Genomic DNA, 17607 nt, shown 5'->3' on the forward strand with positions numbered 1-17607 from the left:
CTGTGAAAATTTCAACTGTCTAGCTATCACGGTTCGTGAGATACAGCCTGGTGACAGACGGACGGACGGACGGACAGCGAAGTCTTAGTAATAGGGTCCCGTTTTACCCTTTGGGTACGGAACCCTAAAAAGACTCTGTAGTTTGGCAAAACTCGCATGATGTTAGTACAGCATACGCAGAATTATACCTTTCTTCCACTAGCTAAGAGATTTGTACTCTACTGTTATTGACCAAATTTAAATTAGGTACTCACTACAATGTCAATATTCGGTCTTTACGCGAAATATTGTTGTGCGCGTGACTCGAATCTGCTGCCGATAACATAGAGTAAAAATACATAGAGTGCTCACTCCATACATCAGTTTTAGTACCAAAACGACTATTATTTTCGTAGTCGACATCTAGCATCGAAGTAGCGGAATTATATAGATGGTCCGACGACCGAAAAGTCTCATGCTCAACAATTTTCAGCTAATATTATAACCGGATTAACCGGAACTCTATTTTCAACTCCTTCTGCTTTTAATATTAGTTGTAAATTGTTGTTCAATACAATTTTTGTGAGTCGCGACACTAGAGAATTCTGGTATCAACTAGCGGTACTGATAATTCCGCTAGTAAAAGTACACAAAACTAGCTAATAAGTACACAAAACTGATACTTACATATTTTAATTTTTTCCCATCGATCGAAGTGCTTGATCCCACGGACACAAATCACTAACTGGCAGTGACGTTCAATCTTGCCAACCGTAAATAAACAATCCAAAGGGTACGTTCAAAAAGCGTAATATTCGAGTTTGAACATGAAGTAAAGTTTTTATCAACGTAAACCCAGGATTCAATGTAACCCTATTCCACGGTACTCGGTGCTAGATGTCGACTGCGAAAATAATAGTCGTTTTGGTATCCAAACTGATGTATGGAGTGAGCACTCTATTTTTACTATGTTTCTCTATGCCGATACCTATACTTTATACCAATTATGATTGTATAGAGCCATATGCGACACGCTTTAATTGGTAATACAATTATTACAGGTATCATTATTATGCTTAAGTTACGCACTGGGTTACGACCACAAATATTATTTCGTCGCTAACCAAATCTGTTGTGATGTCGAAAAATTTAAAAATGTTCGGCAAAATTTATTAAATTAATTCACAGTGCCGTAGTCCAAAATAATTTACATCTACATAAAAGATTGAAAAGTGCTTTTATTAACACAACAATTGCAAAAAACTAATAAAAAAATTAATTAACAATAAATACCTACAACTATATACTTAATAATTAAATTAAATTACTTAGTAGTTATTAAATTAAACTATTCTGTAAGTTAATTGCAATACAGTTTAGTAATATAGTAATAGTAGTAATAAACTAATTTCGAAGAAGAAAGTTATGGACTTTGGAAAGTACACGCAGTACAAGACGGATTGTGCAATATGGACCACCGAATCAGAAAAAAGGAATTTAGGTAGGATTTCCCAAGTGAGTTACTCATACACCTACTTGTTAAATGAGTGTCAGTTATCTTAATTGATTAGGTTTATCACATCAACGTTGGTTAATATTTTGCGAATATTTTTAGTTATTAATTTTCATTCATAAGTTATTTCTTGGAATATACTGTTGGTAATACCAAACAATACAATACAAATATTCTTTATTGCACGCCTCGTTACAGAAAATCAATACAAATAATACAGAATAGGTTAAAAACACGCGGTTTTATCGCTAAAAACTAATTGGTAGTTTTCATAATCTACGTAAAGCTACATATTATCTTTAATTTTAATGTCAAATGGTTAATTTAACGTACATATACCTTTTCATTAAATTGATAATCTTGTTTTCCAAAACCTGAGTATATTATATACCTAAGCCTCTACCATCAGTTTTAACATTGACATAACGCTCACGTCTACGTAATTTACTTTCTGTACATCTCGCTTCCACTATTGCTCGCATATGCGAGTACGAGCGAGATGCATAGAAAGTAAGTTACGTAAACGTGAGCGTTATGTCAATGTCAAAACTGGTGGTAGCCGTACTAATCATTATATAAAAAAAACAACGGTTTGCACTCCGGGAGTACCGGCAGAAGTGAAAACTCAACGACATTGTAACTCAAAGTTCTTGAGTACAAGAAAAAAGTAACTAGTTTTCTGTTAGAGCACTGTTTCTATAATAGCGTGAAGGAATATCTAGAATATAATTTGCATTAAGAATGAAACGTTGAAAAAAGTATTTAATATAAACTATTTTTATTATTAATTAATTAATTATTTATTATGACATTTAATATTAGAATTTTAATCAATTACAGTAATTACCTAGTAGATTCATTTTTTGTAAAATTTGCATGTCGTTGTGTGCGACTGAATACTGTATATAGGTACCACATAACAAAACATCACCCTTGTATTTTAGAATTAAGTATTCTTGCAAATTAAAACATCTTTATCTTTATCTTTATCAAAATATTAATAACAGCGCCATCTAGTGCAAAATGTCTGCAGCACTATGTATAATTGAGGTTAACGCCATCTAGTGTTATTTCGTCGCATTACTTGAAACCCCTAAGCACATCACTGTGAGTACTACCGTTATATTAATACCAGTTTGAGGGAAACTTACTAGATGGCATTTAAATCAAACATGAAAAACACAATGACATTGTCCGTCACACGTGACGTCACGCAAGCGCCGTGCACCGCCTAAACGAAACAGCAGGCTCAGGCATACATTTTCGCCGCGCGGTAGAAAGAGAGGGTTACGCCTTACGCCTTACGCCTTACGTCTTACGCTGTCTCGAGTTTAACATTTTTTCGGCACCTCAAAAAGTGCACAGCGCCGCTAAAGAAGTTTTCACTTCATAAAACATGATATCACCTCACGCGATGTTCTAATAATATTTTTTTATCCTAAAATCACAGACTTTACCATACTATTACATTTAGGTAGGTACCTGCCGTATAAGTATTATTTTAACCAAATTCAGATACCAAAGTATTTTAAATTAAAAATATAATATTGCCCGCCACAAATAATATTGCCAATAAAAGCCAAAACCATAACGGTATTATTGCACAAGCATTTCCATTATGTCTTACGTAGACCGGAAATTTCTGTAAATCATTTTTATCTAAAGTTTACCATACCGAGATTCATATGATACGACAAAACCAACATTTATTGAACTATCCTCGTCCCTGTATATCAAAGACATTCTTTATTAAAGAAGGAACGGCGAGATAAAAGACAGGCCAAGTTATAACAGACGATAATTACCAACGACATCATCGTAAGATAAATTATAACATTCATTTATAACATGATTTTATATAATATACCTAGTTAGTAGCAAGTGTAGTCTTGATAAGCAATGTTCGGTGATTAGTTAGTTATATTAAAATGAGTGAAGTGAATTTAGCTGCTTTGGCTGAAAGCGGTACGTATTTTTTTGCCGTTTCAAACTTGACAGATCCGAACAATTTATGACTTCTAACACTTCTAAAATTAGATTGGCTTATTTTAAAACCTTTAATGATGTGTACCTTAACACAAATAGAATAAAGTCTATATTGAATGAACGTTATCCAACAAAAAAAAATCTTGAAATGTACTTATAAACTTTATGAAAGTGGTGTTAAGGTTGAAAATCAAGTGTGTTCAAATTATTTGTTGACGTAAAAGATACATTATTTTGCACCTTTATCCGATGTAATAAAGATTAAAATGTCTGCGTAACTATGATTGTAGTGACAATGATCTTGTATTTTGGCTTTAAGCGACTGCACTTGACATGATAGTTCCTTAGGTAAAACTAAGCTACCAGCTAGCAGTACCATACCAGTTCTTTTTTCAGTTTTCTACAAAAGTTTTTACTGCCTTCCCAGACCGGTTCACGGGTATCAGCTATCGTAAAAAACATGCGTGAAAATACAATTAAAAACCAACCAGCCTCCTATTACGTCAGCGGGCAGCACACTTAATTTGCCATCGTCGTAGTAAAAAAAATAATGTTATGGCGATATTTCCCACCATGATCAAGAAATTTGCCACAGTCTGGTTTAGGTAACTCGCATGTTTCGTAGAGCGTAATTGTATTATTAATCTATAAATTGTAAATACAAATAGCAATCACAATGAAAAAATCAACGATGATCAACTCTGGCCAACGTGGGACTCAAACCCACATCCTTGGATTGCCGGTCCAATGCGTTACCAATTCCTGCTGACCATCCGTCAATTAACGTGAATTTTAGTCATTGCAACTGTGACAACGTCACTAGCGACATCTGCATTCTAAGGTTTACATCCTTTATCAATGACCTATTAATAGATTGTCTTAGGGCCAGTTGCACCAACCATAGATGTGACTGATCAACGTCACGCAGCAGAGATATATAGTTTGTCAAAGGACTGTCTCATTTCAAACATATATATAGAGAATCATACTATCTTTGTCTTTTCTAGTACTAGCACCCAAAAGAAAAGGATGAGTATAGTTTTTTGTTCTTATTTACTGACAAATTTGGTTTGACCAACTATATGAAACTTATTCCCATATGTACAATAAATATTTAGCGAACGCTTTAACGGTGACAGATGCAGATGCATCTGCATCTGTCACCGATAGATGATAGATTAAGGGTAACATTCCATTTCCAACGACAGCTGCACTACTGTAAATTTTACTATGGAAATTGACAATGACAGCGACACGTTCAGTACCGGTAGTGCAGCTGCGGTTAGAAATGGAATGTTACCATAAGGGTCAATGATAAACCATCTAGATGGTTTGGTCCAACCGACCCTTAATCTATCATTTTGACTTAATGTATTTGTAAGAAAGGGATAAAACATAAATTAAGTAATTGGGGCTTGTAAAGTTTTAAGGATAAGGGATTAGTCTCCGTTTTCAAAAACTAATAGTGCTGAGACTTGATTGGTTGTGGTTGTAGAAATATTAAAAAAAAATATTGCTTAAATTCAAAATCATTTACAACTCCATACGTTTTGTAAATTCATATTTTGTTATACTGTTAAGATAGTTAACCCTCTCGTGCATACGATGTCATATTTATGACAGTTATAATATTGAAGCCGATGGGCATTTTTTTTTGGGAAATGCACTAGAGTCATTCTAAAGTCGCCATTCTAAAGTCAGTACGAAAAATCGACGTTTTGAACTTCAACTTTTATTAAAATACTACTTTAACGTGCACTTTCGCTTGCGATCTGCAACGGACATGTTTGATTGTCTGTTAACAAGTATTTCAAGTTATGGAAGTTTGAAATGTTTCGTCGGAAACGATGCTTCCGGTTCTGAATCTGACGGCCCGATTCGAACTTTAAGATACGTCAAATATTACTTCTAGATACGATGTGGCTTATATGTGTATATTTAGTAAAGCATGTTTAAAGACAAAGTCACATGATGCAAGATATTTTTTTAAATAAACATAATATATCAAACTTTTATTGAGCGTTATTTAATTAACTGTACGGTATGATTCATTGTGATAGTAACAAGTTTTTTTAAATATGTAAATATTTCGGAGACAATCTTACATAATTATCAGAAATACCTATCAAGTGATTTGTTATGATGATCAGTGCAAGTAAATGCCCACGTGAAAAAACAAGTGCCTACGTCAATTCTTGGGATTAGCTGTCAATCGGACACCAGGCTCCCATGAGCCGTGGCAAAATTCCGGGATAACGCGAGGAAGGAGAAGATCAGTGCAACTAAATTATAATCCCCTCAAATTTAGCAACTGCATACAAACCTCTGTTAAATTTTGTCTCTTTCTAACAAATAGAAATGTCGAAATGACAGATAGGGACAAACGATAAGGTATCAATTTTATTCCTATCTAAAGCCCTTGCTACACGGTCGTCGACAAGCCTTCAGACCGCGTGGCCTTGGTTTGTCCCGGACCGTGTAGACAGTTGTTTCCAACAAAATTTGACCAAAACTGACCAAGAACAGACCAAGGTCAGACGGTTAGAAGGCTTGTCGGCGACCGTGTAGCAAGGGCTTTATAGTCAACAATAGCTGTTATTTTGTCTAAATAGGTACATCAATACTTTTATTACTTTACCTTGCATTATTTAAATACTGTCCCCCAGAATTGTCTAAATATCACTAATTAAAACAATAAACGCAAAATGGATCGCTGTTTAATCATCTCGAGCGCCCATTACGCTAACACTGAATTCAAGAAGCGCCCAGTACAACTACAGGTACAAAGCACAAGCAAGTACGTTCGACGTGTTGCCTCCCTGTCACACTTACGAACGAATTTACAAGTGCGACAGAGAGCAACACGTCGAACGTGGTTCGCGGTAGGCCCTCAGGATCTTAAACATAATTGATTTGGCTTCGTGACAGGACTATGGGCCCGATTCGGATTTTGAAATAGACATCTATTAGATATCTTTTAGACATCACCAAGATACGATAACGATATGTTTAAGATCTAACCTGTCAAATTTGATATTTGCGCGATTCTGGAGATAATCTTGAACGATTTCCACAGGATATGACTTAGAGATCCAAGTCACATCTAATAGATATCTTACTCTATCTAACGTAAAAGTGACATTGGTTGCCCGAATTGCGCTGCAAAAGAGAACTAGTTGATATCTAAACTATAACGTATCTAGAATGGATCTAGTACGTGTCGTCTCTTGTGAATATCTTGAAGTTCGAATACGGCAGTATGACGGAACGCGTCTTCATAACTAAGTATTCAAAGTCACAAGCAATCAGTACACACCGGAAACATATTAATTAATGTATGCCATTTTAAGGATTGGCAAAAGAAATTGCTGGGATTAGTTTAGAAGAAATTTGACGACGGGTCTGGCTTAGTTGCTACTGACCCTGACTACGAAGCCGATGGGCCTGGGTTCGAACCCCGGTAAGGGAATTTATTTATATATTTTGTCCAACTGAAATGGTCTTATAGAACATTTAATAGGAGTATCAGAGAAAAAGTTATTATTGTTTGTACAATCAGCAGCAGAAGTTGCTAAGCGGGCGAGGTGTTGACAATGATCTTGATGCGACTTTATTATTAAGAGAATAAAAGCGTGACAAGTTAATTTTGAACACCTTGCCGCCCGCTTAGCCACATCTACTGCCGACTGTACATTATAAATATCATATTCTCACTTTTTATTCGTGCCTAAAAGTACTAAATGTCATGTCAGCGGTAGACGTATTGGGGTTCCTCAATCAAAGCTTGATGGGCAACAGTGAACACGACTAAAATACCTACGTACCTAGGTTTTTAACCCTTAAATGCATAATGTTGCCAAATGTCTACAAAGCATTAGACAGCTCACAGATTTAAAAAAAAAGGCTTAGGTTCTTGAACGCACCTTTATACCAAACGTCAAGTAGTTGAATGATGATTTGGGTTAAATATACGCAATATTTTTAATTAATAAAAATTACATTCGTTTTAAGACGAAAAGTCGGAAAGCTTGGAAAAATCCAGAAGTTGATAATTTTTAGTATGTGATTATGATCGGTGTTTAATCGGGGTTTGTAATTATTTTATATTTAAAAACTTTATTGATTTCGGGCAAAAAGACAAAATCATGCATTTAAGGTTTAATTTCGACGTATTGCGTATGTTCTGTCCCTCATGTGTAGGTACACATGTGTTAACTCCTTAGTATAGTTACTTTGAGGTTTAATATGTATCCTTTTTGCAATCAAACCTGACAACGTCAAAGTCACTTGACATAATAACTTCAATACCAAACAAAATGAAAACCTAAATAATACTTATTTGGAGAAAGTAAAACTTTCTGTGAAACTTAATAGCAAACGTGCTCAATAATGGAATGGATACACACAAAACCATTCTTAAATGAAAAATTACCGCTCCAGCAACGACAGGCATTGGATTCATTGATAGAAGTGTTAATCGAACCTCGCCGGCTCGAGCGCGAGCTATTCTTCTCTTTGTTGCTTATTTTAATGAGGGAAAACGATTTCCTTCAAATAAAAGCTCCTAACGAATGCGCTATCGATATATCCGACTATATATTATCCACAAGAAAGAAAAACACAGATATCTTCGAGGCCACATTCGTTTTGAACGGATACCAAGATCTACCGATTAAGATATTCGCCACGCCTCTACCCAACGCTCTTCTATTGAATTCGATCATACCGGACACAGGACATTCTTACGCAGTATGCCTAGAACCGCGCAGCTTTTTGGACATTTCTGAACTCGGAATTCCATATTCTATAAAGAACTTTTCGGGTCTTAAGCGAACGGTGAAAGAGATTACGGACCCGATCAAAAGTTGCATACTAAACCAATACAATACAAAACGAGGGACTTTATTAAGCCTCCCCAAAGCAGTTATTTTGGAGATACTTTTAAAACTTCCCATAAAAGACGTGTTGAATTTATCCGAATCGTCCAAAATAATGAATTGTATCGTAAAAGAGGATCGAGTTTGGTCCCGTCTTTACAACAGGGATTTTTCTGAAGCGCATAAATTCGAGGGATGGAGCTGGTTGGACCAGTATAGGGAAATTTACGTCTCGGGACGGAAAAAGTCGAATATAGTCCAGGATTTTCGACCCTGGGATTACGAGGATTACCTCCGATGTGCGAACATTGATAAATTGGAAATTATCTTGTGATTGGATTTCAGTGGTTGCAAATATGAAACTATGATGTTTGAATTAAAATTTAATTTGTCCTGCTAATTAACTTATTTTAATTTTAGTGTATACTATTTAAGTGTTTTCTAATTAAACTAATTAATAACTATAGTTGGTCAAGCAGATCTTGTCAGTAGAAAAAGGCGGCAAATTTGAAAAATGTACGCGCGAACCAATATCGTCTCATAGAAAATTTGAATTTCGCGCCTTTTTCTACTGACAAGATTTGCTTGACCATCTATATAACATAACTTTCAGTCGTATGTGTCAGATAACTGTCAGTCATATGGTCCGTTTTACGAAGTCAAATTAGTACCATTTTAGTTTGGTAATGATGCAATCTAACCTATAGCAGTTTATTTTAACTGTATGATGTCAATAGTAACACGTAAGGATCTACATCTAAAGTTAACAATCTGTTATTCAATTAACGAAACTGTCTATCTGTCCAACCAATTATCTGTTTTAGGTCGACAGACAGCCCAGCCTATGTCAGCTTAATTTAATTAGGGCTTGTGCTAAATTGAGGGCGTCCAGTATTGCCTAGAGCATAAAATTACATAGACTAAAAACAGGTTGCAACAGGTTTAATTAACGAACAGATTAACGTTAAATATGGCCGCACCCGTACCAACCATAAGGGACTGTAAACCTTTTCCTATATTTTTTTACATCTGTGCCCATAAGGTAAACATTTTATACCTCGACATTCTAGCGTCTAATAGATAACCATTGATTGATTGACGGAAGTTCTTAAAATGATACGTACTTAGGTACTGAAACTGAGACAGTTAGTTAGGTAGAGTTAGACCAAGAAAAGTCTGCAGCAATTTTGAGAGCCCACGCAGTGCAAGTGTTATTTTAAACGTCAAACTTCTATGAAATTATGACGTATAAATAACACTTGCACTGTGTGGGCTATCAAAATCACTGGAGACTTTTCTTGGTCTAACTCTATAAGCACTCGGATGTCTACCTTACCCCGCGATATGATTATTTTTTACTCTATGAACGCCACGTTTAGTATAGGTACAGGCTGTTTATTTAGTCACCTGCAATAATTTACGGGGTAATATATTGGTCATATTGAGCAACTTTTACTATGGGATCAACCCCGAAACCGCGAAATTTATGTCATCCCAGTACATTTTGTCTTTTCGTTTGGTGTTTGTCCATGTAAGATTATCATTAATATTTACTAGTATCACCTTAGCTAGGCCCCCCTACCGCGAACCACGTTCGACGTGTTGCCTCTCTGTCGCAATTGTAAATTCGTACGTAAGTGTGACAGGGAGGCAACACGTCGAACGTGGTTCGCGGTAGGCCCTCAGATGTCGCATTGATTCCTTACTGCCAACTTGCCAAGTCAGGACAGGTCCTTAGTAAGCTGTACTGATTATAGATTTATAGTCTTTCGATTGGTAACTGGCCCCGAGCCGCTAATTTTTGTCTAGTGTTAAGTAAAACCGCACGTGCCTCTTCCTGTAAAAAAAAGGGTCGTGTAACTCTCTACGGTTACTGAGTCCTGGCGAGTCGAATCAGTCTAACATGTGTCATAGAGATGCGTAACAAAGGCGCGTTATCGGAGAGCGCAACTACACTGGTTTTTTGAGCGTTGGACTAGCCCACGCTCAGGTGCCAATTAGAATAATTAAGACCCTTTTTTACAGGTAGGTAGCACGTGCGGTTTTACTTAACAATAGACAAAGGATTAGCAGTTCGGGGCCAGCTACAAATCTATAGACTATAACTATGTAAGATTTCTATTATTTATTGCCAACAGGTCAAGACCGCATCCAAGCCAAGACCCCTATGCAAGAAATCGACCTAGCATTAAAAGCATGCACGTTTGGCAGATTTCAAGTCCAGATCCTGGGCACGGCGCTAGTCGCAATAGTGGCCAGTGTGCTTGTTAGCAATTCAACTGCTTACCTACTGCCGAATGCAGAATGCGATCTGAATATGAACTTGGTGCAGAAAGGGATGCTGAACGCGGTACCTTATACTGGTAAGCGTTTTTTTTTTCTTATTTGTGTGATAAGTTTATTACACTGCATGTTGTATACAGGCTGTCTCTAAAACCAACGCGAAAACTTAAAGAGCTTAAAGAACAGCTAATGGGCTACAAGATTAAGTAAATTTGCCCTAACGAATTTTTTTTTAGATATCGGCACTTTTATAAGAATCCTGGTTATAAATAGTTTATAAAAGTGCCGATATATCAAAAACTATGAGATATTCATTAAGATAACATTTGCTTAATCTTGTAGACCATCAGCTGTTCTTCAAGCCCTGTAAGTCTTGGCGTTGGTTTTAGGGACATCCGATATAAATACACAGTATTGAAAAGTTTCCGGGAATCTTATTTTTCCCGCTAGGTTTAAAATAAAGAAAGAATTTCATGAGGAAACGCTCTAATCTCAACAGGACCCATGATTCTTTCTCACACGACCATATAGCAGCCGCTTTTGTAGAAAATAGTGTATAGGGTCAAGGAGAGAACAGTGGCTCAACGCAAACAGTGGCTCAGTTGCCCAAATATTGCTATAGGTACACTGTGTCACGTGTTAGAATAACGATTGACCGTCTAATTTGGTGGTACTACTAAACGAAATTAATAACTAGCTTAAATCTAAAATAGGCCCTTGAGGCATTGTACCAAGGATGCTGGCGGCATTTCCTCGCTGTATCGCAATGCTGATACGTTGTGCGAGGTAGCCGCCAGCTCTTCGGTCACCAGTTACGTCAACCAGACGCTTCGCGATTTCTGCGAACAACTTATGCGCGCTGGGACCCCATGGACCTAGAGTTTCAACACCAAATGGTACAAAATGGTACTCTCTACCGAGGCTCTTATATTTGTTACGTTTTAGAATTTCGGCGCTTTCCGCCGCTCCGCCCGCTTTTACAGTCGTCTAATTGAATTTGTTCGATTACTGAATCTTTCTGCTGTATTAGTAGGAAAGCTAATAGCCTCTCTCATGTTGGAATTAGGTTGAGTGAGCCACTGTACCCGGCTATTTTTTTCCGAGGCACTGTTTCCTTCCTTAACTCTCAGCTAATTTTTAGGATTTGACTAGATAAAGCAGTGTGGAAAGGAGTAAAATGAAGATTATTTTAGTCTGATCTTCATAACATTTTGACTTTTCCACGTTTAATTAGAAGTGTTCACAAAACAGCTTGTTACAATTTTGAAAAAAAAAAATCGTGAAATTTTAAGCGTCCAAAAAATCAAACAAGCTTCATCAAAAGTTCTACAGAGCTGGCTTGTTTGCTTTTCATTCAGTACGATATTCCGAGCGATCCGAATTGATTCCCCCAAGTTTAAATGGTGCTCACGCGACCACTAGATCGGATTCCAATTGTATACAGTTTTATATTCATTTGGGATTATTTTTATATTGAAATCAACGGAGCAGTATTATGTTAAGTACATTAAAGCAATCAGTTGGTAAACGGACTTGTATCCCATTATGGGATACAAGTCCGTTTACCTACTGAGTTGCGAACTTAAGTCTCCTTCATGTCTTGTAATATTTTGAATACCTATTGGTAAGTAGCAAAGCAAAGCAAGCACCGATTGCATGATGGCATGCGGTCACCAAAGACATGGAGTTGCAATACCAGCTAGAGTTGTGCCGTCCTCGATAACGTTCCCCGTTTTGTATGGGAAACGTTTTCGCTCGAGAATATTCCTTATAGTAAACGGAGAACGTTCTCAGCAATACAAGCACGTGCTTGTTGCTACTTAACTACTAAATATATTAAAGGATTTGTAGTGTAAATATGTAAAATTTACTTTGCTGAGCCCAAAGTATGGATGGCCACTATATCTGTCATATTTTCCTAGGAATTTAACGATTATAGCGACATTTCCACACTATATCACTGTAAATTATGTGCACAGTTAACTTGTTCCGACTGTAATTCATTTTAAATTCTGAACCATTCAGCGTGGCAACGCAGCTGGCATAATTGGAAGTTTGCGCCAGGTAGGGAACAGTTCAGGGATTTAAAGGATTTTTTTAACTTGGCTTGTTTGTATGCTATTATTGCCTGTAATGTATTAGGTATATTTAGGGACTTTGATATTAATTGTACACTTAGATGTTATACTCTAATAAATTTTATACATTCCAGGTATGATGTTCTCCTCTCTAATCGCCGGTTTTCTCACGGACCAGTTTGGCCGCAAACTGTTCCTCGTCGGGGGCTACTTTGGCATTTTCTTCTGCACTCTCATTGCCGGGAGCAGCCAAACTTACGAAGTTTTAGTTACAGCTAAATTCTTTGAAGGCATCTTGTAAGTATCCTGATCTAACTATGCAATGCAACAATGTAAAAGGGACTTTTATGTAAAACAGATGACCAATGCGCAAAATACATGTAGGGCTATGTGGAATGTGGTTAACAAGGAAAGAGGGAAAACTTCCCACCCCCCCCTTGACTTCACAGAGGTAATTGAATACACGGATGGTGTAAAATATAGCTCAAAAAGGGACGCAGTCGATGCCATGAATGGAAGGTTTGTGGGTGCTGCGCTAGCGTGCGGGGCACCGCGCGCTGACCTTGACCTAGTGCGCGCCCAGCTGAGCGGGAACCGCGCGCCCGCAGACTGTTCTATGAGGCTCACCCCTTTCACTGCTAACGAAGTCCATACTATAATTTCAACCCGTATTCCACATAAAACCACCAAAGACGTTTACGGAGTTTCCATGGACTTACTAAACACGATAGGTTACACCATATCACCTGTGCTAGCTTACCTATTCAACACTTGCCTTAGGGACAAATCGTATCCTGCGCCATTGAAAGTAAGTAAGATTTCGCCCTTATACAAAGGCAAAGGAAAGAGGGAAAATATCGACAATTACAGGCCCGTATCTATAATACCCTGTATCGCTAAGGTGTTGGAGAACGGGCTTTGTCAACGACTAACGACGTTCCTAACCTCGACTTGTGCATTGTCTGAACGACAGTATGCGTACAGAGCCGGGCGCTGCACTGCGGATCTAATGCGTGAGGTCGTGCGCAGAATTACAGACGCGTTGGAGAGGAAGCAACAGGTTGCAATGATTTGCTGTGACCTCTCCAAAGCCTTCGACGTCGCTGACCACAACGTAATAGCCACCAAACTTCTACATTACGGCATACGTGGCTCTGCGCACGGCCTCCTTACAGACTTATTGCATGGCAGATCCCAAATCGTGGTGGGAGACGGGGGGCAAACCAAATCGGACCCGCTAACAATATCAATGGGCGTAGCACAGGGATCGTCAGTGTCTAACATTCTGTTCTCCTTGCTGTTAAACGATCTACCCGAAGCGATATCAGCTGCTGACATATTAATGTATGCAGATGATGTCGCTGGCATTATATCCGCCCCAAGTGTGGACAGCCTGGAGACCGGGTTGAACGATGCTGCAAATCAGTTGTCCCGGTGGTTCTGCCTTAATGGTTTAGCACTAAATCTAACCAAAACACACTTTCTCCATTTCCACCTCGGTGGCCGCGAACCCAGACCGCTGACAATTAAGGCCGACGAAGTTAGCTTGGAACAAGTGGAGGCCACTACCTTTTTAGGTTTCAAAATAGATCAGAAACTGACTTGGGCAACCCATATTGACCAGCTGTGTGGTAAGCTAGGTGGCGCCTGCTTCGCTCTGCGCCGCCTGGCCCGTGTCGTGCCGAAGCATACCGTGCGGACAAGCTACTACGCGACCGTCCACTCCCTGTTGCAATACGGTGCTGAAATGTGGGGACGCGCCGCAGAATGGGAGCGCGCGTTCCGATTACAAAAAAGAGCCGTAAGATCTGTGGTCCAGGTAGCACAGGAAACCTCAGTAAGACCATATTTCAAAGAGCTGGGAATATTAACTCTGCCGTCGATAGTAATCTATCAGATAGCAATTTATACATATGTAAATTTAAGCGAATACAAAAAACGCTCAGATTCGGCGCGCGGTTTGCGGCACCCAAATATGCTTCTCCCTGTGAAGCGACGACTGGCGAAGTCCGAGAAGGTCACTCACGTGATGGGTCCGACCGTATACAATAAATTACCTGCAGAGGTCACCTCCGCCCCATCCTTGCAATGTTTTAAAACCAAACTAAAAGCATGGCTTCTCGGGCACACATTTTATAGTTTTAATGAATTTTTAAATGTAAAGATATAATATACTACCTATACATAGTATATTATAATATGTTGAATAAATCACGTACTAGGTACGTGTATAAATATAATATGATACTGTACCTAATAATATGTAAATTGACATGTAATATTAATGATATTATAAATAAATATGAATATGAATGAATATGAATATGAATAAGAATTCATAGTCCTACTGTACAGATGTAGTGCATACCTAATTATTCTCCATCGTATTCTCATGGAAACGTAAGAAGGTGTCTTGCTATTTCAGTCAGTCTCGGTACAAAAAGTACTGAGGTTGACAAATATATCGATACCTTTGGGTTCAATTGGCGCAAAGGACAAAATGCTAGTTTTCAGGAGAAGCGAAAAACTGCGAGTTTTTTTTAAATTTTGATATATTTTTGGTGTTTATCGAGCTATATTTTTGATGTGTATTAGAAAAGTACTCAAAATGTTAGTGTCTTTAACCTAAATTAGCACTCTTATCTATAAATTAAATATGAAATAAGTTAATGTCCTTTAAAATTGGTCAAAAACAGTATCAATGTCCTTTGCGCCCATGAAATTTTTGATAATTTAGTGAATCTTGTTTAGTAAGGGGTCGTAAGGTACGTTATCAGACTATTTTATTCCAAATTTGGGGTGTATTAGTTACCAGCCACGGTACACATGTTAACTGTTTTCAGCATAGTTTACTGTTGCGAAGCTTAAAAATGTATCAAACGGTAGTTAAATATGCTAGGTATATCCCGATTACAGTTGTTATTAATATTTTTCTGATAACATAGTAATAATAAAGAACACAAAATATTTGTAACCAATTATATAATAAAAATAATTAAATGCTCAAAAAGTTGCTAACATTCGAGAATGAAGATAAAGTAAATGTCCCAGTGCTTAACACTAGCCGCCTTATATTATAACAATCATAACATAACAGCTTTTAATCATAACAAGGGAAGTATTAGATCCGCTAACTATGATTAGAATTAGCATATCAAGCATTTGAACGTTTACTTAGTAACTAAACGTCCAAAGACTATAATTCAATACAGTAAGTTATAATAGGTAATAATACTGTTTCAATATTTCAAGATCTCTTATTTCATAATACGATACATCAAGATATTTAATCGAAACACACTATTAATTCCTATTCAAGTTACTCAAGTAGTGATTTCTGTGTTATTTAGTCCCCGTTACCTATAGCTGCATTAATTTCTGATTTCAAATACTTAAAAATATATTTTGTTAGAACGATTATGAAATAATTAAGTAAATGAATTAATTAAAACCGATTCGCTTATTAAGTATTAATTACCACTTCGTTCAGATACGTTTCAAACTTTCTAAAGTGCTTGAAACGATTTTTTTTTCAACGAGTTATTGTAGCCGAGCTCAAGCAATGACACAAATAATTAAATTACGCACAAATATCCACTTCCACCGCTCAGGGACGGATAATAAACAGTCATAACATAACCCTGCGCTGATCAAGCTGCATGCCCAATGAGAATCAGGATAGTGAGGCGATGGGCAGTCGCTGATACACCTGTCTCGTTCTCCTAATCAACAAGAAATGCGAGTCGGAAAGGTACAGAGTGAATTATGCACAGGCTAGTACGTTGTCGTAGGACTATAAGAGATTCCACTGCGAGTAAAACAATGATAGTTGCGGAAAAACCACTGAGCTGAGGTTTCATTACATTACATTTTAGTAGTAAAGGACCCATAAAACGATTTATTTATTTGGCATTATAGACCTTTACGCCCATGAACAAAGATAACAGCGGAAAAACTCCTAGCGTAAATGCTTTCAAATTTAAGGGCAAACATTACATTATAGTAATAAAGGTCCCAGAAAACGATTTATTTGATATTATTCACCGCTACGTCCATGTTATTTGTTTTAAATTTAGAGTTTAGAAACTAATTTGAGGTAGTAAAAGACACAAGTATTAGAAAAGTCCTTTACAACCTTGTTCGCTTCTTATACTTATAAAACATATTTTTAGAGCGGGTCGTAAAGGGCAAGTACAATAATATCAATAGTAAAATATGTCCTTTACGACCATCTTGACCATACGATATGAAAAATCATTAAGACAAATGAAGGGCTTAAAGGACGACAAAAGACATGTAAGTCATTTACAACAATATTTATATTTAGCGGTAACCTTTACGATTTTTGAATATCTAATTTGTAACTGGTCATTTACGCCCCTTGAGCTAAGCTGTTTTTGCAAAATCATAGTAAAAAATTGGGTCGTAAAGGCCACTTTTTAAGAGATATCGAAATTTTAACTATACAGAACGATAGCGCTTGGAATTCTGAACAAAACTGTATATATAACTAATTTTCGACAAAATGTCCTTTACGCCAATTGAACCCAAAGGTATCGATATGTATACGAACGTTTCCAAGAAAATACGATTGAAAACGATTATTATCCGAGAAAACCATCTGTAATAGTTATTTGTTTTACAAGGGGGCAAAGTTGTTGTTTAACACATTCAGTGCCAGCCCGTGCTACGCGCTACGAGCGTAGCCGATAACACGGGAAAAACCGTATGTAGCGAAAAGCGCCTACGAACAGTGAACTCCCCTAGGGAGTCGCTGGCAGTTAAAGTGTTAACCGCTCGTGCTAATATTGATACCCGAGCAAGCGAAAGATTCCTAAATTGAACCACGAGCGTAGCGAGTGGTTCGAAATATTAAATCTTGAGCGTTGTG

At 37.3% G+C, this 17607-nt stretch overlaps 3 protein-coding genes across 3 annotated transcripts in view; 2 read left to right on the forward strand and 1 right to left on the reverse strand.

Annotated features, from left to right (window-relative positions):
• Positions 1 to 17607, reverse strand: part of LOC134798128 (hemicentin-1-like) — a 512059-nt gene that overhangs the window by 334971 nt on the left and 159481 nt on the right. The gene's annotated exons all lie outside the window — the stretch shown is intronic.
• The window catches only part of LOC134798088 (synaptic vesicle glycoprotein 2A-like), a 38303-nt gene continuing 24068 nt past the window's right edge, over positions 3373 to 17607 (forward strand). Inside the window, exons 1-3 of the mRNA XM_063770425.1 lie at positions 3373 to 3457; positions 10494 to 10718; positions 12851 to 13013. Coding sequence (XP_063626495.1) covers positions 3421 to 3457; positions 10494 to 10718; positions 12851 to 13013 — 425 coding nt within the window. The 5' untranslated portion in view covers positions 3373 to 3420. The remainder of the gene's footprint in view (positions 3458 to 10493; positions 10719 to 12850; positions 13014 to 17607) is intronic.
• On the forward strand, positions 7745 to 8745 carry LOC134798111 (uncharacterized). The gene has a single exon (XM_063770451.1). It carries the CDS (start codon positions 7868 to 7870, stop codon positions 8687 to 8689), a length of 822 nt encoding a protein of 273 aa, XP_063626521.1. The 5' UTR covers positions 7745 to 7867; the 3' UTR covers positions 8690 to 8745.

This window comes from Cydia splendana, chromosome 16, assembly GCF_910591565.1.
Source record: "Cydia splendana chromosome 16, ilCydSple1.2, whole genome shotgun sequence".
Lineage (NCBI taxonomy): Eukaryota > Metazoa > Arthropoda > Insecta > Lepidoptera > Tortricidae > Cydia > Cydia splendana.

Excerpts from the sequence above, each read along its gene's own strand:
- LOC134798111 (XM_063770451.1), top strand. The coding sequence starts at position 7,868 with ATGGAATGGATACACACAAAACCATTCTTAAATGAAAAATTACCGCTC.